Raw genomic sequence first — 24,719 nt, 5'->3', positions numbered from 1 at the left:
AGGTTCATGTTTCCATTGCTTCTATCTTAAACAATGGAGTCACGTAAGATGTCATCGATGTGGTAAAATGCCATTAATGCCACCAAACGCCAAAATCAGAACAGTGACCACTTACCTCGATTTTACGTAACTTCTACAGTTGCACATTTATTTTTGAAATCAAAATCACAAGCTTAAAGCAAGGTTTTAAAAGATACACCATTACACAAACTTTTATATTGAAAAAATGAAGGTCTACACTGATACACCCAAAATACAACAGAATCATCATTAACATATGAAGAAGCCATTCGATCTTAAGAGGTCTTTTAAGAAGTAAGACACCTACACAGACGTTAATCACATCATTAGATAGAGTATAACCAAATAACAATTCATACAGCACCCTTTGATTAGGATCTAATCTTCTTTCAAAGTTTGAAAAGTAATAGATCCAAAGAAAGAAAAAAACTAAAATAACCAACCACCTGCAAGAAAAACAAAAGTACAAGAAAAGATAAAAAAAATTCATGTAAAAAAGTTATAAATGACTGAATAATAAAATACAGCACAATAGCTTAGTATTCCTATCTAACACAAAATAATGAACTTCATGAACATTTTCAAATTATTCTTATCATGTTGCAATTAGTTATGTGGGGATTGGTTTTATTACACTTTCCTTACAAAACAATATTGTAATTACTCCATTATTTTATTACATTATAATATCACCATATTATTCATTCTTAAAATAACTCCAATAACCACGTTCATAATGTTAACAATGAATGTCTTTGTCTCTGGTGTGTGAATATATATCAGTTACAAAGCCTTGAGCCAACAATACATCTGTCATCATATATATCCTGACCTTTACTAGTGAAAAAAAAGGTTAAACTTGACAGTTTTGGATGTATTTGAATAAGTTTCTCATAAATACTTTCTAAGAAAGACATTTAAAATCAATTGAGCTTCTATACTAAAGTTAGCTTAATGAACCATGAACATTATAAGAATACCAAAATACTATTTGTAACTCAAAACTTTAAGATAATGAACGTGTCAGATTTTTTCTTATATATTGCTCTTTAGATTCATTTTTATTCAAAATAGAACCAAAATCACTCTTGGAATTGTAACAATAAAGAAATTTTCCAAACATGCAAATTATTCAATAATGATGTATACATTGAGTTGTATAAGCCTTGGGGTCTTATATAGAATTCTTTGAATGACCAAAGAACAGAACAAATAAGTTGATGCCTGTAATCCAACTTTTCCATAGGTAATACCTAGGTGCCGGAGTCTCAAAAAGTTTATTTGAATTACAGCACATATCACTCTGAAGCAGTTCTTACATTTTTTTCCCTGATTTCTGACCGCCTTTCATTCTTGTTTGTTTTTCCAACAACTCATCTCTCTTAAGTTTTAAACGTCTTTCCTTCCTCAATGATTTCTCTCTCTCATAGGTCATGCTCTTTTCTATTTGCAAAGTTACCACAACAAGTAATTATCATAAAATATGATAAGAAGTTTTAGTTTCTACACACTCAATGTAATAGTAACACAGTATGTCAATATATATTCAAAACTAATGCCATATTTATGTCAATTGCACACTGTCTTTTTCTCATGCATCATGGACTAGTCCTCTAATCTGTCAAATTTTTATTAAATAACCACAAATTACCCTCAGAAAGGCTGGCAGCAGTTGAGGCCATATTAGCAACAGCAACAACAAGAACCATGACAAAGACAAAAGCCTTCTCACGCAAGGTGCATAACACTTTTCAGTCACCTTTCTAAATTTTTTTCTAAATTCTGACCATTCAACTTTGATTCTTGTTTGTTTTTCCATTGCCAAACTATGCTCTTGTTGCAAATAAGGTGATTTTTCCATCAACTCATCCCTCTGGGTTTTAAGTGTCTTGCCCTCCTCAAAGATATTTCTCTTTCTCTGGTGGATCATGCCCTTTTCTATTTCAGAAGCAGCAATGTTAGCTTCAATGGCCTTGATTTCTTCTTCTAGACTTTCTTTTCTTTTCTCCATCCAGGATAACTTTTGGTGCAGCTCATTTTCTAAGGCCATGACTTCCACGTACTGGTTCTTGTTACTTTCCAAATCTGCTTCTAATTCATCAGCTCTCTGCAGTTCGGATGCTGTGGTCTCTATTTTCATACTTGCTTCAGTGTAGTCCCTCCTCCAATGAGTGAACTTCCCTAAAGCTTCTGATATCAGTGCTTCCATTGCTATTGACATTCCATCATCTGCAGACAAAGTGGAGAGGTATGCTAAGCTGTTTTTCACTATACTGAATCGTTCAGGATGCAACAAAACCAAAGCATCATCTGAGATGAAGTCTTCTACTATTTTCAAAGCTTCCCTGGCCATTTTGCTCAGAACATTGGTTGCTGTTTTATGACGGGAATGTGAAACATGACTCTTAGCACCTAGAGAAGCATAAAATGTGTCCATTTCTTCATAATCCTCTTGAGTTTGTTCAATTTGATTCCTTAAGGAGGGCTCATTTTTTGTTGGAAATACAGTGGAACTAGTTCCCAAGTGTAGATTGCTCATTGAGCTTTTAATTCTACAGTCAACTAGTTTTCTGAACACTTCATTTTCATGGCAAGTGCTGCAGTGGGAGTCATGTACAGTTTCGGGAGGATAAGGATTATGGAGGGGAACTTCCTCCATTTCACTTGAGATTTCCTCTATTTGACCTGAGTATAATATATCATTGACAGAAGCAAGTGAAGAAACAACACAATGTGGTAGAAGTAGGACTGAAACAGAAAAAAACTAGCTCAGCTGAAGGATAGAAATCATTTTACCTATGACATCAGACAAGTCACTTGAGATTTCCTCTACTTGACCTGAGTATCATTGGCAGAAGCAAGTGAAGAAACGACACAATGTGGTAGAAGTAGGACTGAAACAGGAAAAACTAGCTCAGCTGAAGGATAGAAATCATCTTACCTATGACATCAGACAAGTCACTTTCGCTCAAGTCGGGGCTCAAAACATTATCCAAAGGTTCTTTCCACTCTGGATACATGAAAGGGCGACGCCATTGTCGGGTGCTAAGGTAAGCCAATTTGTCTAACATTCTGGTGTGCATAGACACGACAGGGTCAAATGCATCTTGTTTATCAAGCTGATTTCTTGTACCATGGTCGGTAGGAAATGTAGTATTGGGAGGATAAGGATTTGAGAATCTAACATTCTCCATTGTTGTTGTACATGTTCGGTTTACATAAACTCCACTCGATTTGATTGATCCTGAACTACCTGAATTGGGTGGTATCACAAATAAAACCTCCCCATAACTCCACTCATTCTCTGAAACTAGTCCTCCACAATCCAATTTCATTGGATACGTAAAGTTATTGAACATAAACATATGGTCAGTATCTAAAATGTACTTGAAATCAAAGAGGAAAGGTATTTCAATATCATTGATCGTAACAAAAAAATTAAATTTCACAAAGAAAGGTCTTTCTATGTTATCCAAAACTCCTAAAATGGCACACACGGTGATAGAGGGGAAATCCCTCCGAAACCAGAAACATAGAGAGCTTCCCTTGGTAGAGTGGTCAAACCATTCTGGGACCCTTTCTCCCGGCAAAACATAGAATTTTCTTGTACTAGAATCAATTGCCTGCCAAACATGTCAATCTAGTAAATGAATGGTGAGTTTGGAAAACGTTTTAGCTAATAAGTAATAAATAATGCAAGAGAAATCTACCCGGCTCAGTAAACTGTTTAAAGTTGAGGAGTGAGCTTCCAGCGACTTGCAGTTATACGCCAAGAAATCATCTATGTTTGGTGGAAGCCCTCTAATTTCTCGAAGTTGCTTGCAATAACATAAGTCTAGTAGTTCTAAGAAGTGACATTCTTGAATGCACTCCGGAAGGATTGACAAATTTGAGTTTCGTAATCTCAATGTCCTCAAAAAGGGAAAGAAGTTTGGCAACATTTTAATGATATTTGATAGTGCATTATTTTCAAGCCCTTTGCATCTATTAAGATGTATGCTTTGAAGGCCTTTAAGATTGTTGAATGAAAGAGGCAGATTTTCTATTGCAGTTCCCTCCAAGTCAACAAATTTTAGTTTCTCCATTGGGTCCAATATTTCTGGAAAAACAGCAAGACTTCTGCAGTCTCGAAGGCAAAGATATTCCAAAGACGTCAACTTTATGCCATGTGGAACAATCCTCAGCTTGGTACATCCTTTAGCACTAAACCTTAGCAACTTATCAAGAAATCCCACAGAATCATCAATCTGAATCAAGTTTATGCAATCATCAACACACAATTCTGTCAAATTTGGGGAACCAGACACATCAGGTATTTCCCTTATGTTCTTACAACCTGTGAAGATCAGCTGACTCAAAACCTTTGATTTCTGCAAAATAAAGTCTAAATTAATAGTTACAAGAATTAAGTGTAATATATAGGTTTACCCAAAAAAATGTCTAAGTTATAACATTAATATTTATATATACCTGAAGTGGCTTGTCCCACCGAAAGAAACTGTAAGATAAATTGAGAATAACAAGATTCTTTGAAGCAACATTAGATGGTAAAGAAGTAACAGGATATCCCATCCATTCCAACACTCTCAAACTGTTTGGAAAATGTTTGGGGCTACTTTGAAAGGGACCGTTCTTCTTTATAAGCATCCTTAGATTTTTCAATTTTCCGAACACCTCTCCATTCCATTGAACTTCTTCATCCTTTGGCATATCCAACAACATTGCTAGAATTTCATCATTTTCCTTTTCAACCAAAACATAATGAGAAACATCATGTCAAGAAATTAAAACATGAATAAAGGGAAAGTAACAAATTATAAATCGTTTTCTTGGACGTTAATCTTATTAATAAGGTCTAAGAACCATGAAATATAGTCAAGAACAACTAATTATTTGAAGAAAAAAGCGGAAAAATGATAGATACTAGAAATAAGGAAGCACACAATAGCTGAATAGTCACTTTATTATCAAAGAAAAACAGAGTGCATATCCCAGAAAGAGAATACAGATATGTAACAGCGCAAAAAAAGGTATTTCTAGACAGTTAGAGAGTGTCTAGTCTCTCCCGATTCCCAGCCAATTCCAGCCCCCCCTTCTCCCCACTCTCTTTCCACTCCTTATACCCCAAACAACATAATCACTCATTTCCTACTGTGCCAGCTCAGCAGTTTGTTATATAGAAAGATTCTTCTCATTCTCTCTCTGACCATTTTGATCCCCTACTTTGCCCTTCCTTCTTTGTCTAACATACACCTTAGATATTTTGGGTTTGGGCCTAACTATTTCCGGGTTCCTATCAACACTCCCCTCCACAAGATGCACCTTGTCCTCAAGGTGGAAATCAGGAAAATGCTCCTTGATTATAGATAAAGCTTCCCACGAATTTTCAAAATCTGGTAAATCTTTCCACCTAATAAGAATTTCGAGATCCCCTTGTTGATTCCTTCTAACAGCAAGTGCTTCTGCTGGTTGAACCTTCAATTCCCAATCATCTGCTAAAAATAAGGGTAATGGTTGGCTAGTAATTGTTGCAGCAATGGATTTCTTAAGTGCAGAAACATGGAAAACTGGATGCACTTTGCTTCCTGAAGGTAGTTGCAGTTTATAGGCAGCAGGACTAAACTTCTCCACAATTTCATAAGGCCCATAATATCTCGGACTTAACTTTTGATTGACCTTTTTAGCCAAGCTTTTTAACTTATAAGGCTGTATCTTCAAATATACTACATCTCCAACTTCAAATTCCACCTCCCGTCGATGCTTGTTGGCTTGCTTGCACATTCTGTTTTGGGCCTGGACAAGATGCTCTTTTAACTCATCCAACATATGATTCCTATCTGCCATCAGCCTATTGACCTCCTCCACTGAAGACTGTGTCATATCTCCTCTAATTAATACTGGAGGTTCTCTCCCATATAAAGCCTTAAAGGGAGTCATTTTGGTAGATGAGTTATAGTTAGTGTTGTACCAAAACTCTGCCCAGCTAATCCATTTAGGCCACTGTTTAGGCTTAGTCCCAGTGAGACACCGAAGGTAAGTCTCCAAACAGCGATTCACCACTTCAGTTTGCCCGTCCGTTTGAGGGTGATAGGCAGAACTGAATTTCAGCTTAGTGCCAGCCATTTTAAATAGTTCTGTCCAAAAATGACTGATAAAAACTCTATCTCGGTCAGACACAATTGAGGAGGGAAACCCATGCAACCTAACAATATCTTTGATGAAAATTTCAGCAATGTCCTTAGCAGTGTAAGGATGGGCAATAGCTATGAAATGCGCATATTTTGTTAACCTGTCCACGACCACAAAAATGGTGTCAACCCCTTGGGTTTTAGGCAATCCTCCTATAAAATCCATCGAAATGTCAGACCAAGTGTGAGTAGGTATTGGCAAAGGTTGTAACAGCCCACCTGGGTTCAAGGCTTGATACTTATTTTGTTGACAAACTGCACAACTCAACACATACTGTTGTATTTCTTTCTTCATACCTTCCCAAAATATTAATCCCGAAATTCTCTTATATGTTCTGAAAAATCCAGAATGCCCACCCAACGCTGAATCATGAAATTCCTTGAGTATTAGAGGAATTTTAGAAGAATTCTTTGGTAGTACCATTCGTCCTTTGTAATATAATCTTCCTTTTATTAATTGAAACCCCGGATGTGCATCCTGTTGTTTCAATAAATCCTGGATGATCCCCCTTAATCGAGCATTAGCTTGAATTTCATCTTCCAACCCCTCCCATTCATTGAATTGTACCGTGGAAAGTGCAGAATATTGTAGCTTCCTAGAAAGGGCATCTGCTGCCCTATTTTCACAACCAGGTTTGTACCTTATTTCAAAGTCAAAACCCATTAATTTTGAAATCCACTTTTGCTGCTCCTCCCCCATAATCCTCTGGTCAGCCAAAAATCTCAGACTTTTCTGATCCGTGTGCACCACAAAATGGCTACCCATCAAGTAATGCCTCCATTTCTGAACAGCCAACACTATAGCCATTAATTCTCTCTCATAAACAGACTTACGTTGAGCTCTATCAGACAATGATTGACTCATGTAAGCTATGGGTCTGCCTTCCTGCATAAGCACTGCTCCTACTCCCTTTCCAGAAGCATCTGTCTCTATTACAAAAGGTTTCTCAAAATCTGGAACACCTAAGACAGGTAAAGTGGTCATTGAATCCTTGAGCTGTTCGAAAGCTTGTTGAGCATCATTTCCCCACTTGAAATTGTCCTTCTTGAGCGACTGTGTGAGTGGCCAAGCAATCTTGCCATAATTTTTAACAAAACGCCTATAATATCCCGTGAGCCCTAAAAATCCTCTCAACCCTTTTAAATCCTTCGGAACTGGCCAATTTATCATTTCATTCACCTTGTCTGGGTCTGCGGAAACTCCTTTTCCCGAAATCAAATGTCCCAAATATCTCAACTGTTGCTGCCCAAAATTACATTTCTTAGAATTTGCAAATAAATTATTTTCCCGCAACAATTGGAGCACCAATTTGAGGTGTTTTTTATGGCTTCCCTCATCCGGACTATAGATCAGAATGTCATCGAAGAATACCAACACAAACTTCCTTAGATATGGTTTTAAGACCCTGTTCATAAGAGCTTGAAAGGTAGAAGGAGCATTTGTTAACCCAAATGGCATGACCAAGAATTCATAGTGCCCTTCATGTGTCCTAAAAGCTGTCTTAGGAATGTCTTCTTCCCTCATTCGAATCTGGTGGTAACCAGATTTTAAGTCCAGTTTGGAAAATAGTACAGCCGATCCTACTTCATCCAATAATTCATCAATTACAGGGATAGGAAATTTATCAGGTATTGTCAACTTATTAAGTGCTCTATAATCCACGCAAAATCTCCAACCACCATCTTTTTTTCTTACAAGAATAACAGGACTAGAGTAAGGGCTAGTACTAGTCCTAATAATCCCTGCATGCATCATCTCACCTACTATCTTTTCAATCTCATTCTTCTGATAATAGGGATATCTATAAGGTCTGATATTTGGTATTTGAGCACCTTCTTTGAGATTGATTGCATGATCATGCTCTCTCCTTGGCGGTAGCCCTTGTGGGTCTTGAAAAATGTCCTTATACTCCTCTAGGACAGCCTTCATCTCATCAGATAATATTTGTTGATTTTCCTTTGTATCCTCCAACTGCTGATATGCAATATAGTAGCCCACTCCTTCATCTTGTAAGGCTTTAATCATGCTCTTCCAGGATGCTTGCGCCTTGCTTAGGGAAGGGTCTCCCTTTAACACCTTCTTGCCTCCTTCATCTCCCCATTTAATGATCATGTTTCGAAAATTAGCTTCAATGTCACCAAGATCCGCCAACCAGTCCATACCTAATACCACCTCAGTTCCACCCAAATTAAACAGAAAAAAATCTTGTTTAATTTTGACTCCCTGCACCTCAAGATCAACTCCTCTACACAGTCCTCTACCCTTCACCTTTTCACCTGTTCCTACCTCCACAGTATAAGTAGGGGTATTCTCCACTGGAATATCCAACTCTTCTACTAATTTTCTAGAAAGGAAGCTGCTGGTTGCTCCACAATCCACCAATATCAGCACTCGTCTTTGGCCAATAGTTCCCCAAATCTTAAAAGATTTGTGAGAGGTCAGCCCCACTTTACTTTTCAAAGACAATTGAAGTGTCTTGTGCTCCAACTCTGCTTTTTCTTCCCCTTCCTCCTCCTCATCCTCCGATTCTTCCTCTCCACGTTCTTCCATCAAAACCAACTGATAATGCTTCAGCTTGCATTCATGTTCAGGTCCCCATTTCTCCCCACATTTAAAACACAGCCCCTTTTTACTCCGTTCTTGCAACTCCGCTTGCGAAAGCCTTCTGCCCATAGTGATTTGTTTTTCTCCACTAGGCCCATTTTGTGGTTTGGGCTCCGTTGTACCCGCACTTCCAAAATTGGGCTTCTTAGCATTCAATTTATTCTTCATAAAATCTACTGTTGCATTATATGATCTACTCATCTTAGTCACCATTGGAGAAATCTCCTTCTCACCCATGCTTACTTTCTCACCCGAGCCTAACACCCTTTTCTTCAAAGCCCAATTCTTCTCTTCCAACAATAAGGTCCGATCCATGAGTTCTGATAACGATTCTATGTTGTACAGCTTCAGTTCGGCTTGCAATTCGACATGGAGTCCGTTTAGAAAAATTCCTTTTAACATCACCCGGTCCGCTTTCTTCAATGGAGCTGAAATCATCTCAAATTTTTCCCTATACTCCATTACTGTCCCAGTTTGCTTAATGCTCAACAATGGCCCAAAAGGATTCTGCACTAAGTCCGGTTGAAATCTCCGAATCACTGCCTCCTTGAACTGGACCCAGCTTGGTGAAGGTGTTTGTTCCTCCCACCAATGGTACCAATTCAATGCCCGGTCCTCTAATGCTACTAACACCGCACCCATCTTTTCAGAGTCATCCATATCGTTCACCTTGAAGTAGCGTTCAACTCTGGTAATCCATCCATAAGCATCATCACCAGCAAATATAGGAACCTCCAATTTTCGCCCTCTGTAATCCCCTTTCGGTGGTCGACTCCCTCTCCGCGAATCGCGAGTTCTAGAATAGGGTTCAGAAACTCGTGATGAAATAGCTCGACTACCTTGACTCTCCCCCTCCGCGTGACGTCTCGGAGAACGTCGTTGTCGTGATCGACCCCTTGTGTCTCCGCGATTTTTCTCCTTCAATAGCTGTTTGATTTCGTCCATTTGAATTTGACTCTCATGCTTCCATTCAAGCATACTTTTCTCTAGATTTTCAATCCTCGACTCCATTGTTGTTCTTGTAATAACCATCCAGACCCCAAGAAGCGCGGGCTCTGAATACCAATTGATAGATACTAGAAATAAGGAAGCACACAATAGCTGAATAGTCACTTTATTATCAAAGAAAAACAGAGTGCATATCCCAGAAAGAGAATACAGATCTGTAACAGCGCAAAAAAAGGTATTTCTAGACAGTTAGAGAGTGTCTAGTCTCTCCCGATTCCCAGCCAATTCCAGCCCCCCCTTCTCCCCACTCTCTTTCCACTCCTTATACCCCAAACAACATAATCACTCATTTCCTACTGTGCCAGCTCAGCAGTTTGTTATATAGAAAGATTCTTCTCATTCTCTCTCTGACCATTTTGATCCCCTACTTTGCCCTTCCTTCTTTGTCTAACATACACCTTAGATATTTTGGGTTTGGGCCTAACTATTTCCGGGTTCCTATCAAAAAACTTACCATGTTTTTCTCCAAAACACAAGAGATGTCTTGATAAAACCACAACCTACTGCGTTTTTCAGGTAAGGTTGATTGCTGTCTAACTATTTCTTTTCCCATACATTGAATCAAGTCATGCATTGTCACAATTTCACCATCATGTTCACCAGACATCAAAATGTTAACGAGTGATTTATTTCGCAGAACACTAATTCCATATTCTGCATGAAAGCCACAAGCATTTAGCATATCTGTAACTTTTTTCACAGTGCATCCTCTGAAGAAGCAAGCTATGTCTAGAAAAATATCCTTCTCATTTTCCTCCAAGCCATCATAGCTTACTTGAAGAATTTCTTGAATACCTCTACTTGGAAATTTTTCATATGCATCCAATGCAGATTTCCATTCATCTAATGTTTTACCTAACAAGTTTGAGCCTATTGTTTCCAAAGCCAATGGAAGACCACCAGTATAGTATATTGCACGCTTTATGATTTCTGTGCAACTTGGATCAACTACTTTGTTTCTTAACGCATTCCACCGAAACAATTTCATAGCTTCCGTAACATTGAAAATATCAACCTCATACTGTTTTTCAACACCATGAATATCTAACAAATGTTTATCTCTTGTTGTGATGATGACCATGCTGCCTATACCAAACCAATCAAGTCCACCTGCAGTTGCTTGTAATTGTTCCCTTTTGTCAATGTCATCAAGAATAAGAAGGACACTCTTTTGATGGAGTCTTTCTTTTAATATTGGAATTCCTTGATTCACATCCCCCAACTTGATATTTCTCTCCCCTGCTAATTCTGAAAGCATTGTTTCTTGGATCTGCACAAGGCCATGCCTAGTTAATGACTTTTCTCTAACATTAGCAAGAAAACATGAATGTTCAAATTGATGAGCTATCAAGTTATATATTGCGCGTGCAAGAGTTTATTTTCCTATTCCTCCAATACCATGAATCCCAAGCATCTTGACTTTGGTATCAAATTCAGCATTCATTAGTGATAATACATATCTCATCCTTTCTTCCAATCCAACGGGATAATCAGCTATTTGCAAGAGAGGTCGATTAATCTTACAGGAGATCTTTTCCAGGATTCTTTTAATTATCACATGCTCATATTCTCCCCTGCAGTTGATTAAAGTGAAACTTAATGCATCAAATTCATGACAACTTTCCTATTTATGCATTACAAATACCAACTAATTCACTTCTGTCTATTTGTTGGGTAAAACAAGTGACTAGGGCCACATACACACAAATTTGTGTTATCAGCGTTCTGTATTGATTACTTTTTCATACTTGATATTTAATGAGAAAAAGTTCTAACAGGTATGCGACAGTAAGATGAACTGAAAGCAACAAGGAGAGGTGTGTCACCCATGTTTGAAATGCCAGCCAGAAAAATCAGCTGCTTGATGCAAAGCCAACCTCCACTTTTGAACCTTCTCTTGGTCATTCTTGAATCTTTCTTGTTCATATTTTTCAAATGCTTCTGCATAACTCCCCGTTTGATGACGCACTTCTGATGGATCTACATCATAAAAAACTAGCCAAATCCATGTATTTTCTTTGGAAGTATGAAAGGCAAGGATTTGGACCAGTTCATTTAAGCAAAATGTAGAGGATGGATAGTTTTTAGAGAAAATAACTATGGCTATCCTACATTTTCTTATTGCATTGAGAAGGGAAGGCGTAATCTCTTCCCCTTTGCTCAAAGCATCATCATCCATGAAGGTCAGGATTCCCCTTTGACACAAAGCACTATAGAGATGACCAGTAAAACCAGTTCTTGTATCTACACCACGAAAACTAAGAAAGACATCATAACTGTGTGTGTAGTTACGAAGAGAAGAAGATAGTTACATTTGTACCATGACAATTGACAAAACAACTATGGAATGTGGTTATGTGAAGAGGTTGATAAACTAGTCATAAAGAGAAGGGTATTTTGTTATAGCTTAACCAATTCATGCCAGTTTCACTATCCATTTTCTTTGTAGTCATCGACCAGAAACAACAAGGAAACTGGCAAACCCGTCATTATTATGGTAACACTGTCTTGACAATGTTTTGTGCTACAAAGTTTTACCTATAAAGGGATTTTTATGGGATAAAATTTAGATTAGTCATTGTGCTTTTGGTATAAAACAAATTTTCAATCGGCTTTCACTGTCAAGTTGCTATAAACTACTGACAGAAGTATTTAAAGTTAGATATTATTTTCATAGTTTTATATTACTTTGAATTATTAAAATTATAAAAATATTTATTTAGTCGAGTTTAAATACATTAAAAATACTTGTAATTTATGTGCAAAAGTTACATTAAAAATAATCATGTAAAAGTATAATTAAGGATAAGTGGCATGTGTAAGGGGGAAAAATTCATCACTTATGGAAGAAGTTGACAACATAAGAAAATGGTAGCCGTAACGTGAAATTGGTACTAGGGTTTTAAAAAGGGTCCACTCTCCAGTAGCGAAGAATCTTCAACACGGAACAAGAAATGGGAAATTAGAGGAAAAGGGTTTGCAATTAAAGAACAAAGTCGATTCCTTGGAAGCAAAACAGAGCAATAACAGAATGGAGGAGGAACAAAGGGTTGCACAAGTCGAAGTGGCGAAGCAGAGATGCAAGTGCGTCATTGATGCCATTGACAAGTTACCTTGTTCCACCAACATCACTCACTCGTGTAAACGAACCCTCCTGAAATTGGCACGTGCCGATCTCTCTTTCCTCTCTCGCCCCTCGTCTTCTTCTTCTTCTGGGCCCCTCAGGTTTCTCTTCTTCAATATCATAACATTTTTGTATTTGATTCTATTCATGTTTGTAAATCAAGTTTTGATTGGTGGGTATTCCTGTTGTGTGTTTTGAGTTGTTAGATATGACTAACTTTGACCAACTTCGTGGATTTGCAATTTTTAATCATCAAACAAAGTTGAGTCATCCTATAATTTCTAATGAAGCATCGACAAATGCTTACTGGCGCAATATTTTAAGATGTTGAATTTAAATGAACCCTACAGAAAAGAGATTGATTCAAGTTTTTTTGTGGAACTTACATAAAATGCACCTGATGATAGTGTATTGAAAGGAGTGCATCAAGAAGTGTGTTGCTGGCATTTATCATAACACATTTACCGGCTGAACCTTTTACATTGTCTAGGACTGGACAGGATTTTTGTGACTTTACTATGATCAAGTGATTTTTATTTTATTTAATAGTTGTTCTTAATTTTTTACTCTAAATATAGAATAGCAAACGTGTAATCCTTTTTGTTTGTCATAGTTTCATCTTTAAATGAGGACTCTTGGTTAATACTTTCTGTATTATTTCACAATTTATGACAATTTCTGTGTATGTGATGAATATACCAGTGTCAACATTGGGCACCTTGAAACAGTTGTCCATATTCTCCAGCAGCCTTTCATAACTGGAGTTTCTCGAGTTTGCAAGTCAATCCCACTCTCACCTTCTGTTAGCAGTGAAGAAAGACTTGATTCTTCTCTTAAACACATTCATGTTGATGTGGTTTGTACCCTCAACAGGAAGCCTGTCTGGATTATAGTATCTGATAGAAATCCAGAGTATATTTCTTGGGATAGAAGCCGTAAAAGTAAGGGTTTAAAGCTACGGATTCAAGAAGTACTTGCTGCTGCGCAGTCTAACTTAACATTAAGACCTTCCTCAGTCATTCTTTTCTTTGCCAATGGGCTTGCAACCAACATTTACAACAAACTTCGAGATGAACTTGGGGCATATGAAATCGAGTTGGATTTCTCAGTTTTCAGTTCTGACGTGTTGGAAGAAACTGAAGGTGACTGGATAAATGTTATTGCAAGATCATACAGAAATTCATGTGTCCTTGAAATTAACCCTGCTGTTGGCAAGGATGTTGTTCCAAATTCTGGGTGTATTATTCAAGGTTCGGCTGTAGACTCTTCCCAAATAGATCTTTCGGTAGGAAAAGCTGAAACTCAACCACAACAATTGGAAGAAAATGCCAGAACTGGGGACTACTCTCATCTTGAGCTTTTTGTAGATGAAGCCAAAACTCAACCACAGCCTATAGAAGAGAATGTTGGAATAAACTTGGGTGATACATTCTGTTCCATTCTTATGGGAATGAAACCAATTTCAATGGAGATTAAAAAATTTGAATCCGCAAAACCTGGGAATCTCTTAGGTGAGACCGACCTAGTAAATTTTGATACAACAGCTCTGATAGCTCTTGTTTCAGGAATTAGTAATGGTGGAACAAATAAACTTCTGGCTACTCCTGACAGTGAAATGAGGCAGAGGTTTAAGGGAAACTTCGATTTTGTGATTGGTCAAGTAAGTAATCTTATTGAGATTACAACAACAACCATTACTTTGTGTAGTCTTTGCATTATAAATTACTTTTCAGCTTCAATTGAACTTATTAAAGTTCTCATTTTTTTTTGCTAGATAATGTCTGAAATTCAAAACCCAATCCATTTGAAATTTGGTAGAATCCTACATGGAAAGCATGGCCTAATTTGTGAGAGTGTTCTTTTGGAATTTAAGGAGTTGGTATCGATGTGTGGAGGACCCAATGAGAAACTGAGAGCTGCCAGGTTGATAGATTATCTCAGGTGAGTTAAGTCTTTGTTTACATAAAAAACAGAAAGAAAATTTGCAGCATAAATTTATTTTGACATAACTAGTTTGTTACTATGCCAAGTAATCTGTCTTAGGAAATCAATTGGAGGATGTTCTGCTATACTTATATAGTTTCGTTGATGATTTCTTTTACGTAATCTTCTATGTATACAGTTCACACTTGAATCAAATGTTGATACTATTTTGTCACATTACCAGTGCCTAAAGTACCATCTGCGATAATTTGCACTGACAAGCTAAAGTATCATCTCAGGGTTGTTCCTGATACTCCCTCAGAGCGCATGATGGGCCTCCCAACAACAAGAAAGCTGGCATTGAAAAACAAAGTTGTCTTTGGCACTGGTGACCGTTGGCATGCCCCTACTTTAACTGCAAATATGGCATTTGTCAGAGCAGTTTCACAGACAGGGATGTCCCTTTCTACTATTGAACATAGACCAAGGGCCTTAACTGGTGATTAGTGGCATAAATTCCTGAAAACAAGTCTTGAGGCATTCATTCAGGCACCACTAAACCTGGTACTAAAATCTATTTTCAGTTAAATGCTCGACATGTCTTTTTTTTTTTTTTAAAAGAAACAGAAGTGTTATTGCATCACTATTTTGGTAGTCATCTCGACCAAGTTGACACCACTATCAACAACAATCATCTGCAGCACTCCTAAAATAATATAAATATAAAGAAGAAAAAAAAACAGTACAAACAAGGGCGGGGAGAACCAAACCAAAATCCACTATGAAGAAGACTTATATACCAAGGAAGATTGTATCTTTCCCTTAAAAATACATCATTAAGAAATCAGGTATGTTATCCCACCAATGAAAATACTGACATCTAGTAATCAGCAAGCCTATTGAACACTGATTACCCTCTCTAAGCCCCTGTTCTTTTGAGTGGATTTGAGGGAGTGGATTTGAGGAGATTTGAGAGGATTTGAAAATAATTTTTTTTGTCGTTTATTTGAGTGAATTTGGAGTTAAATGAGAGTGAATTTGGAAATAAATTTTTTTAGTTTGTCACGTAAATACAATTCTTTACTAATTCTCACAAATTTTATTTCCAAATTCACTCTCATTTACCTCCAAATTCACTCAAATAAAAGACAAAAAAATTTATCTTCAAATCCTCTCAAATCCCCTCAAATCCACTCAAAAGAACAAGGCCTAAAGGTCTGCGAAATGTGTATAAACATGCTCCTTCCATTCTCCAAGCAATTTAACCATCTCTATCGTAACTTCCAAGAAATAATGCCACTAATATTAGCCATCAACATTACTTGAGAGTCAGCATTTAATCATAACTGGGATCAACATTTGACACGAGAATTATAATAGCAATAATAACTCACATTCTACATCTTGAATATTTTTCTTCATCTTGAAGCTTTTTCTTCTTGATTCTCCTTCTGGAGTCTTCTTCTTTTGAAATTTCTTGGATTTTTCTTTTTTAAATTTTCTTCTTGTTTTTTCTTGTTCTTGAATCTTTTCTTCTTGAATTTTCTTTTTCTTGAATATTCTAGTTGAATCTTTCTTTCTTGAATCTTGTTTTTGAATTATTTTTCTTGAATCTTTAATCATCTTCTTGAATTCTTCCTCTAAAATTCTTTTAATTCTTCTTGAACACTTGTTCTTGGTCTTACTGCTGTTCTTTTTCTTGAATCTTTTTCTTTTTTAACTTCTTGAATTCTTGTTCTTTAATTTTCATTTTTGTTCTTTTTCTTCTTGAATCGTCTTGTTCTTGAATTTTGTTTCTTCTTCTTCTTGAATTTTACTTCTTCTTCTTCTTTAATATTCTTGTTCTTGAATTTTCTTCTTGATTCTGGTCTTCTTGAATCTTCTTTTTTCTTGAATTTTTTTTATTGAATCTGTTTCTTCTTGAATTCTTCTTAAATCTTTCCTTTTTTGAAGCATCTTTTTGAATTCTTTTTCTTGAATCTTTAATCATCTTCTTGAATTGTTCCTGATAAATTCTTTTAATTCTTCTTGAATTTTTCTTGTTCTTTATCTTCTTGAATCTTTTCCTCTTGAATAATTTTCTTTTTGGATTCCTTTTCTTGTTGAATCTTTTCTTCTTGAATTTTTAATCAATCATCTTCTTGAGCTTTTTCTCTTAAATTATTTTAATTCTTTTTCTTGAATCATCTCTTTCTTGAGGTTTTCTTACGTGAATCTTTTTCTTTTTTAATTTCTTCTCCTTCAACTCTTGTTCTTGAATTTTTCTTCTTGGCTTTCTTGTTATTGAATCTTCTTGTTCTTGAATTTTCTCTTGCTTAATCTTGTGTTCTTGAATTCTTCTTTTTCTTGAATCTTCTCTTTCTTGAATCTTCTTGTATCACTCACTGGCTCTTATTTCTTTTATATTAAAAAATGGCTAAACTAACTGTTATATATAGCCAATTTTGTCGAACCTAGATACATGATATTCAATTTATGTGATATTAATTATATTTAGACATCTTCCAATCCCTGTGACAAGCATTGTTCCTGTGAGTTGGGTCATGATGTTGCACATTTTGCGTTCTTCTGCCTCAGCCTATTAACTCCTGCATTTGGTCCAGCAACATATTTTGTTGACAGGTGTTCAAAAGTTCCATTTTTCTTTCTTTTTGGTGAGTATTCCTACCACTGGTTGTTGAATGCATGTATATGAACACTGTAGGATTTTACAGCTTCAAACTTCTGAAAACTTTGCCATCTAAGGATTTATTACATATTCATATCATTAATGTGAGTTTATATAAAGTTTGGGTTAGAGTTGCCTCGTGAGAATCTTTAATAGCGTTTTCCTCCCACTAAGCCTCAGATTTTATATATAAACGGCAATAGCTCTGATTTTTTTATTCTTCCAAATTGAGATATGTTATTTTTAATATTTAACGTCACCAATTAGCTCACCGTTTAGTATATACATTGCAGCAACTAATGCTCTTGCATTTGTCACAATCCACACATTCTCAATGGTCATCGCATCTATTGAGTACACATAGGGGAACAAAGTGGATACATATTTTGTTCCCATTGTTCACATTGTTGTAGGAATGGGGGTAAAATATCACTCTTTACATTATATTTTTACCCTAAAATTTACAGCTGTAACTAGTAACCAGCCATCTTTCACCAGTGGTGTCTGTCTGCTTGAATTTTAGTGGATTTCAGAAAACATGAGAAGTGTAACAATAAAAGGTCCCCTGTATGTACTGTGAATTATATTTTATCAATTGATATCTTGGAATATAAATGTTTTTTTTATGACTTTTGCCTTCAATTAAGGCTTAAAACTACATTGTTTTCTTTGACTTGCTGTTTCCTTATCCAGACAATTTGGTGCCTGGTGGTTGTGCTGTTGGCATTCCTCTTCTCTATTTCATTATCTTGACCTTGGCTCATTGTGGGAGGAGGGTTTGGAGAAGATGGACAGAAAACCCAATCAAAAAGTGTTGCAGCTTCTGTATTTGGTATTCTTGATGGAAATCACAAATTGACCCAAGTGATGACTCTGGATTCACATACAAGTGAAGGGAGAGATTGAATTTAAAAATGTTAGTTTCAAGTACCTACCAGACCTGATGTTCAAACAAGGTGTGAATGTCTTCTATTTTATGCATTGTTAGATAGTTTGCTTTCTTTCATTAAATTTTGATTCTCCTATCCTCTCCTAGGTGTATTGGCACTTAGATTGGAAGGATCCAGAGTGGTTGGTGATTTGGCCACTCAAAAGAAAGAGATTGTAGTACTCTGCTCAGCTGGAAGGACCCAAAAGCACCAGATTTTGAGGATTTGCATTTCATTATGTCAGGATTTTTTGTTTTTGAACTTTGTGATAGTAGTTCTGGTTAATTCGTAATTTTGTAGGCTGAGTTGAAATTAACTTGTTTTGATGTTGTGGCCTTTTTGAGCATTCTTTATTGCTTATGAGTTCAACATCTGCAATGTTCTGACTATAGTAGAGTAGTTTCTGTGTGAAGATAGATAAATACATGTGTACATAAAAAAAAACTACATAAAATAGTTGATTTTGTGACATTTCTTTGGACTGCATAATAATTGTATTTTCTTGTTGTTTGATGAACAAACTTAACATTAAATTATCAGTGTTTTTTTAGTTACATTTGTTGAAATTTTACGACATATTTATATTAATAACATTTATAAAATGTTGCCTTTATAAAAAAAAAAACTACATAAAATAGTTGATTTTGTGACATTTCTTTGGACTGCATAATAATTGTATTTTCTTGTTGTTTGATGAACAAACTTAACATTAAATTATCAGTGTGTTTTTTTAGTTACATTTGTTGAAATGTTACGACATATTTATATTAATAACATTTATAAAATGTTGCCTTTATAAAAAAAAATATTACTTAATTTTTTAGTAATAATTTGAAAAAGTCTTTCTATTTAAAAAAACATTACTAAAGATTTGTGATAACATTTTTACAATGTTACTTTTTTATAAAAGAAAATATTCCTAAAAAGATTAAATAATGTTTTAAAAATGTTACATTTTTATTGAATAAATATTATTAAAAAGTCAGAATTTGTAAATAAAATAGTGTTATCTACCAATTATTCATGTACAATATAAGTAAAATAAGGAAATATGAACACACAAAAGTCTTTGTTACTTTTTTTTCTATGTAAGTATTTTTCACTTTGTATATGAGATAGGACATTCCAAATGTCCTCTTTATTGAGTTATTTATTATTGTTGATAAAAAAAAAGTAAGAAGACATGCTCAATCCAAAATATAACATTCTTAACCAAGAGGTTAAAACATGGAAATCTCTTTAAAAATTTACAAGAAAACCTCATTTGCTAACCGGAGCAATGTAAGACCAGTTTATTATTCTTAAAAGCAAGAAGTTAAATTAAATGGAGAATGAATTTATAATTCGAAAAAGACTATAAATAGTTTTAAACTATTTGTTTTTCCATTTATTATAAATTTAATCTCTTTATTTAAAACAAAGATTCTTTCTATACATATTCTTTCTTGCTTGGTAACTTGCATGTTCACCATCTTTAACTAAAAACCTTAATATTGTATTTGGATTGGATAAAGGATTTAATGGAGTGGAAATGAGTGGATTTGAGGGAAAAAAGAAATGAAAGTGAGATGATTTGAATTAAGATAAAGATGGTGAAAAATTAAAGCAAAAGAAAGTTTATGAGTGATGTAATTAGTTTAATAGATTAAAAAAAGGTTTTAGTTTATGAAATAGTAAGGCTACACTTTTATCCTTGTGTTTAAAATATAATTTAAAATAAAGTGAAGTTAGTGAATTATTATTTATATATTATATAGTAATTATAAAATCGATTATTATATATATAAGAATCAAATATTAATTCTTATATAAAAATCAAGAATAGATTATTTCATGGTTAAGGGCTTCTATGTAAATGCACATGATGTAAGAACTCGGAAAATAGAGTAATAGAGTAGATAAATGGACTGAAATAATGAGATGAGCTTCTTAATTTTAAAATAATCATATAATATAGATATAACTTACTAAAGCTCGGTTCATTATCTTAAAACTCCATCTCTCTAAAACCTCCGTTCTCTACTCTTTCTTTGACTTCTCTCTAGATTTTCTTTTCATTGAGCTGTCAGATTGATGATCAGGAGGTGCCCAGACATCCAAGGCATTAAAGGCTTCGTAACTGATCGATCAATTTCTCGATTCTAGTTAGTAAGTTGTTCTTTCCATCTTTCCGCTGTTTTCAAACCTGGACCAGGCAATCTCTACTGATTGCATGTGTTTTGGGTGTTCTCCTTTCCATTCTCTGTCAAATTTTAGCTCTAAGAGTTGTTCTTGATCACCAATTGGTGATTTGTAGGGTCCTGTTGAGTACCCTTGCGGTGCAAGGTACTGTAGAGGTAATCTGGCGAGCTGGACTGTGAATCTCTAAGGTAAGGGGAGTTAGATTTCTATTTGAATTGATAGTTTGATAGGTGTGTGTATTGATTTCTACATGTAGTTGTTGTTTGAGCTGGAATGTGGTAATTGTGTAAGTTGAATCATGTATATTTTGAATGATTAATGTAAATATGAGAAAGGTGGTTTGTGAGCTGATTTGGGATGAATTGTGCATCTGTAATTTGATACATAATAAGATTGTATTATGTGATAGTAGCTGCTGGATAGAAAGTTAGAGAATTGGAAGTGTTTTAGGACATTCTAGAGGAAGTGAGATGGTGAAATTGGGAATTAGAGGTCAGTGGCTCTTTTGGTCTGTTTAGGCAGTATAGGTAAGTCACTTGTGACTTGTGTGAGTCTTCTAAATGGTCAAAAACATGTGCAAAGTGATAGAATTTGATTTGGGTCTTTAAGTGGTGAAATTCAGTGTTTTAGAATGGGAATTGGGTCATAATCACTTTAGATTAGTGGTAGGCATGTTTAGAATCACTTAAACAAGTATAATTAGATATATAATACAATCTAGGAGTGTTAGAAGTTGAGGAAAATAGTTAGAATAGGTATTTGGTGTTTGAGTTATATAAATCTGCAGAATTACGTTCTGCAGATTATGCAGACTCGCTGTGCGAGTAGTTTCGCATAGCGAGTCGCTATGACAAGGTGCTCTCTGCCAAGGGCATTCACACAACGAGTTGGTGCGATGTGCGAATGGCGTGAGAGGTTGTTCTCTGTTTGTTTATTCGAATAGCGAATTTGGGCGTTGTGCAAATGGTTGGAGTAGGTTGCTCTCTGTCTAGTGATTTGCATGGCGAATCAAGGCGCTATGCGCTTGATTGTGGTCTGGGGTTAAATTCTAATTTTATTCGAATGGCAAAAAGGATAGCATAGCGAGTGGTTTGGGAAGGTTAGTCTCTGTTTGGGGTTCTCGCATAGCGATCTGGGTCCGCTATGCGAGAGGTTGAGGTCTGGTACCTCTGCGAGTTAATTCGCATAGCGAGACAAATCGCTATGCGAGTGACTCCTGATCTCACCTTACGAATTGGAGGGAGCTCAGTCTTGGGGGTTTTCCTGAAACTCCAATGGTCTTTCATTCTCAAGTAGAGAGGATTGAACCATGTGGTGAGGAGTAGTAGGAGGTCTTAGTCTTGAGAGCTTCCAGTATGCCTCAAGGCCCGGAACAGACTAACCTCGTGAGGGTGGCAAGGTGAAACCCTTTGGCAATGGCTTTGCAAAGCAGTAGAGGCCACCACGAGTGCATAACCCACCATAGCTCGACAATTATTCTAAGTTCGAACGAGTCAAGTCTAGAATTTAACATGTTAGGATGTGTGATCTAGTATGATGTGTTTGATTGAGCTCTACATGTCTTATGTTATTATAATTATATGATCTTTGTTTACCTAGCTCACACTTATGCTTATGTTTGTATGTTGTACGTGTGATGTTTTTCTTTTGCAATGACCATCCATTTGGATATGAGCAGAGGTGGATGAGGTTCCTCTGGAGCAGGCATTGGAGGGTGATGACGCTGCTATTTAGTTTAGTTAGTATCTTCTAGTTGTTTTTGTATAGTTTTGAAATACTCTATTGTAGATAAAGTTTTAAATTTTATAGCAATTTTGGATGACTGTAAGATTAACTCCTTATCTGCAAGTCTTTAACTATTCTATCATATTATGATGTTGACTACTATTTAAATAGTTTATACTATATATTTTGGGATGTTACACATGAGCTTTGTTCACTCCTTTTCTCAAATTTGTGCTCTTAAATCCATTCACACACATGGAAACAAATGAAAAATTCACTTCCTCTTCCATAATGAATGAATTTGAGGAAAAAGAAAGGTAAAAACGAGGTTCTTTGGATTATAGGAAAGATAATAAGAAATGAGAGAAAATGAGAGAAAAATTTGTGAGTGATGTGATTGGTTTGATAGATTAAAAAATATTTTAATTAGTAAAATTATGTTTAAAAACAATTTAAAATAAAATGTTGTTAGTTTATTATTATTATTATTATTATTATTATTATTATTATTATTATTATAATAGAATTGATTATTATATATATAAGACTCAAATAGTCCATTTTTATATAAGAATTGCGAATTGATTATTTCATAGTTAAGGGCTTCTTTGTAAATGTACATGAGCTGATGGCATACCCCCTAACCCTAGTCATGCATCTACAAGAAGAGTTGAAGTCATCAATGAAGATGGTATAAACTCTACCTTTCGTACCACCTTTAGAGTCATCGTGGAACATAGTTTGGAGTAGTATAGGTTTCTTTAGGTCATGTATTTTGGCCAAGTAGTGTAGGTTTCTTTAGGCTATGTATTTCGACCAAGTAGGTAGGTTTGTTTAAGGCTTGTATTAAGGCCTAATTAGTATAGGATTTTTCCTTAAGCTAAACATCTAAATCATGTGGAAAGTATGTGTCACGTGTCATGCTTCCATTGGAGATAATTTAGCTTTAGTAGTTGTCACAGGACACTCTAGGAATGGAGAGGATTGTACTTTATGAGTGGTCACATGTCCTCCCCTCATTGGAGAGGATTTGTGGACACTTGTCCACTCCTTAGAAGACCTCATTTTTTTCCAATGAGTGCAAGGGTGGGAGATCATGCTTTTAGGGTTTTTAGGAGACACCCTTAGCCTATAAATAGAGGTGTTTCCTCTCATGTAATCATCTTTGATGTTGAGTAAAGTTATGCTGCCCATTTTTGACCCTACTACTCATCTTAAGATCAATACTAGAGAAATCCATGAGGCCTCTCTAGTCACCTTCTTCTTTGGGTTGACCTAACCTCTCTTAAATCCTTCAAACACCACACTACCACCATATGACAATGAGCTTCTAGTCTCACAAACACCATAGCTTCCACATTTCCAGCCCCTATCCTTGGTGATCCATCACGTTTTCCCATCACATATCTTCAAGGAAACACTCTTCCATGCACATTTCCAAGTTTTGGCCCAACCTAGCTAAGGAAGTTGCTATCATAAGCTAAGTTGTCTTCCTAGTCTCATCTCTCCTCATCCCATCAAAGGCCCTCCATCCACTCACACCAATGGAAACAAATGAAAAACTCACTCACTTCTCCATCAAAGTAAATAGTGTGTAAGTGGAAACAAGCATAACATAAGACAATAATTTTATTAGTGTTTCTATTTATATATTATCCAACTCACTCATTTTTACCTAATGTATGACTTCAATACATGCACATTCTGTGAATGCATGTGAGATCTGAGCTGAATAAACATATCCCAATTAGTCTAAATTTGTAGTAATTTACTCTGTATGTGAATCATTTTTTTTCAGAAGTAAGTTTGGACTTACCTAACATTTTAGAGTTTTGGAGAAATTTTTTGAAGAGCACAAGATCTAAACCAAGGGAAATTGTTAAGCTTATTTTGAGTTAAAACATACGTGGAAGATGGAAAAAATGGAACTTTTTGTTGAATAGAACCTTAGGTTAGATACATGTTAATGAACTAGCGCGGTGTTGATTGATTTTGACTGAGAAACTAATATGAGAAATTGTATGGGCCAAGATGTTGTGATCAAGGTTATCAAACTCGCGAGTTAACTCGTTAACTCGTCCGAGTTTACGTTTTCAGCCATGGTTGCCGAGTTAACTCGGTACCAAACTCGTTTTTGGACTGAACTCGGTAGAATCGGACATGGACTCGGTGGAATCGTTCGGAATCGCGATTGCACAGCGATTCCACGAGTTCGAAAAAAGCCAGAAACGAAGAAAAGCATGGTCGTTTTGGTTAGGGTTTAAAACCTGATTTTCACTCCACCACTGTTTAGCGTTTCGTCCCTGTCGTCCGCCTGGTTTTCACTCCACCACTGATCTTCGTCGCT

At 35.8% G+C, this 24,719-nt stretch overlaps 1 protein-coding gene and 1 pseudogene across 3 annotated transcripts; one reads left to right on the top strand and one right to left on the bottom strand.

Annotated features, from left to right (window-relative positions):
• Positions 1 to 1,121: 1,121 nt before the first annotated feature.
• Positions 1,122 to 12,130, bottom strand: LOC124821621 (disease resistance protein RML1A-like; annotated as a pseudogene). Its single transcript, XR_015785907.1, has 7 exons — positions 11,649 to 12,130; positions 10,277 to 11,396; positions 4,492 to 4,764; positions 3,732 to 4,391; positions 2,963 to 3,644; positions 2,818 to 2,859; positions 1,122 to 2,706 (listed from the first exon to the last, which is right to left on the bottom strand). The product of XR_015785907.1 is annotated as a disease resistance protein RML1A-like (transcript).
• Positions 12,124 to 18,937, top strand: LOC124821623 (uncharacterized). Of its 2 annotated transcripts, XM_047293538.2 has the most exons (6): positions 12,124 to 13,047; positions 13,649 to 14,606; positions 14,721 to 14,887; positions 15,169 to 15,433; positions 18,231 to 18,493; positions 18,574 to 18,937. In XM_047293538.2, exons 1-4 carry the CDS (start codon positions 12,854 to 12,856, stop codon positions 15,374 to 15,376), a joined length of 1,527 nt encoding a protein of 508 aa, XP_047149494.1. In that variant the 5' UTR covers positions 12,124 to 12,853; the 3' UTR covers positions 15,377 to 15,433; positions 18,231 to 18,493; positions 18,574 to 18,937. The 2 variants fall into 2 exon arrangements, with proteins under 2 accessions (XP_047149494.1, XP_047149497.1); XM_047293541.2 differs by lacking the exons at positions 18,231 to 18,493; positions 18,574 to 18,937 and having other exon boundaries at positions 15,114 to 15,247.
• The last annotated feature ends 5,782 nt before the right edge of the window (positions 18,938 to 24,719 follow it).

The sequence above is a fragment of the Vigna umbellata genome, chromosome 4, assembly GCF_029865625.1.
Source record: "Vigna umbellata cultivar VRB3 chromosome 4, Vumbellata_1.0, whole genome shotgun sequence".
Lineage (NCBI taxonomy): Eukaryota > Viridiplantae > Streptophyta > Magnoliopsida > Fabales > Fabaceae > Vigna > Vigna umbellata.
The sequence above is the reverse complement of the archived record's forward strand: the minus strand, read 5'-3'. Positions and strand labels throughout refer to the sequence as shown.

Bases quoted from the DNA above. Each gene is read 5' to 3' on its own strand.
- LOC124821623 (XM_047293538.2), top strand. From the start codon at position 12,854: ATGGAGGAGGAACAAAGGGTTGCACAAGTCGAAGTGGCGAAGCAGAGA. The intron at 13,048-13,648 runs GTTTCTCTTCTT...TGAATATACCAG, and splicing joins TCTTCTTCTGGGCCCCTCAG to TGTCAACATTGGGCACCTTG. The intron at 14,607-14,720 runs GTAAGTAATCTT...TTTTTTTGCTAG, and splicing joins TCGATTTTGTGATTGGTCAA to ATAATGTCTGAAATTCAAAA.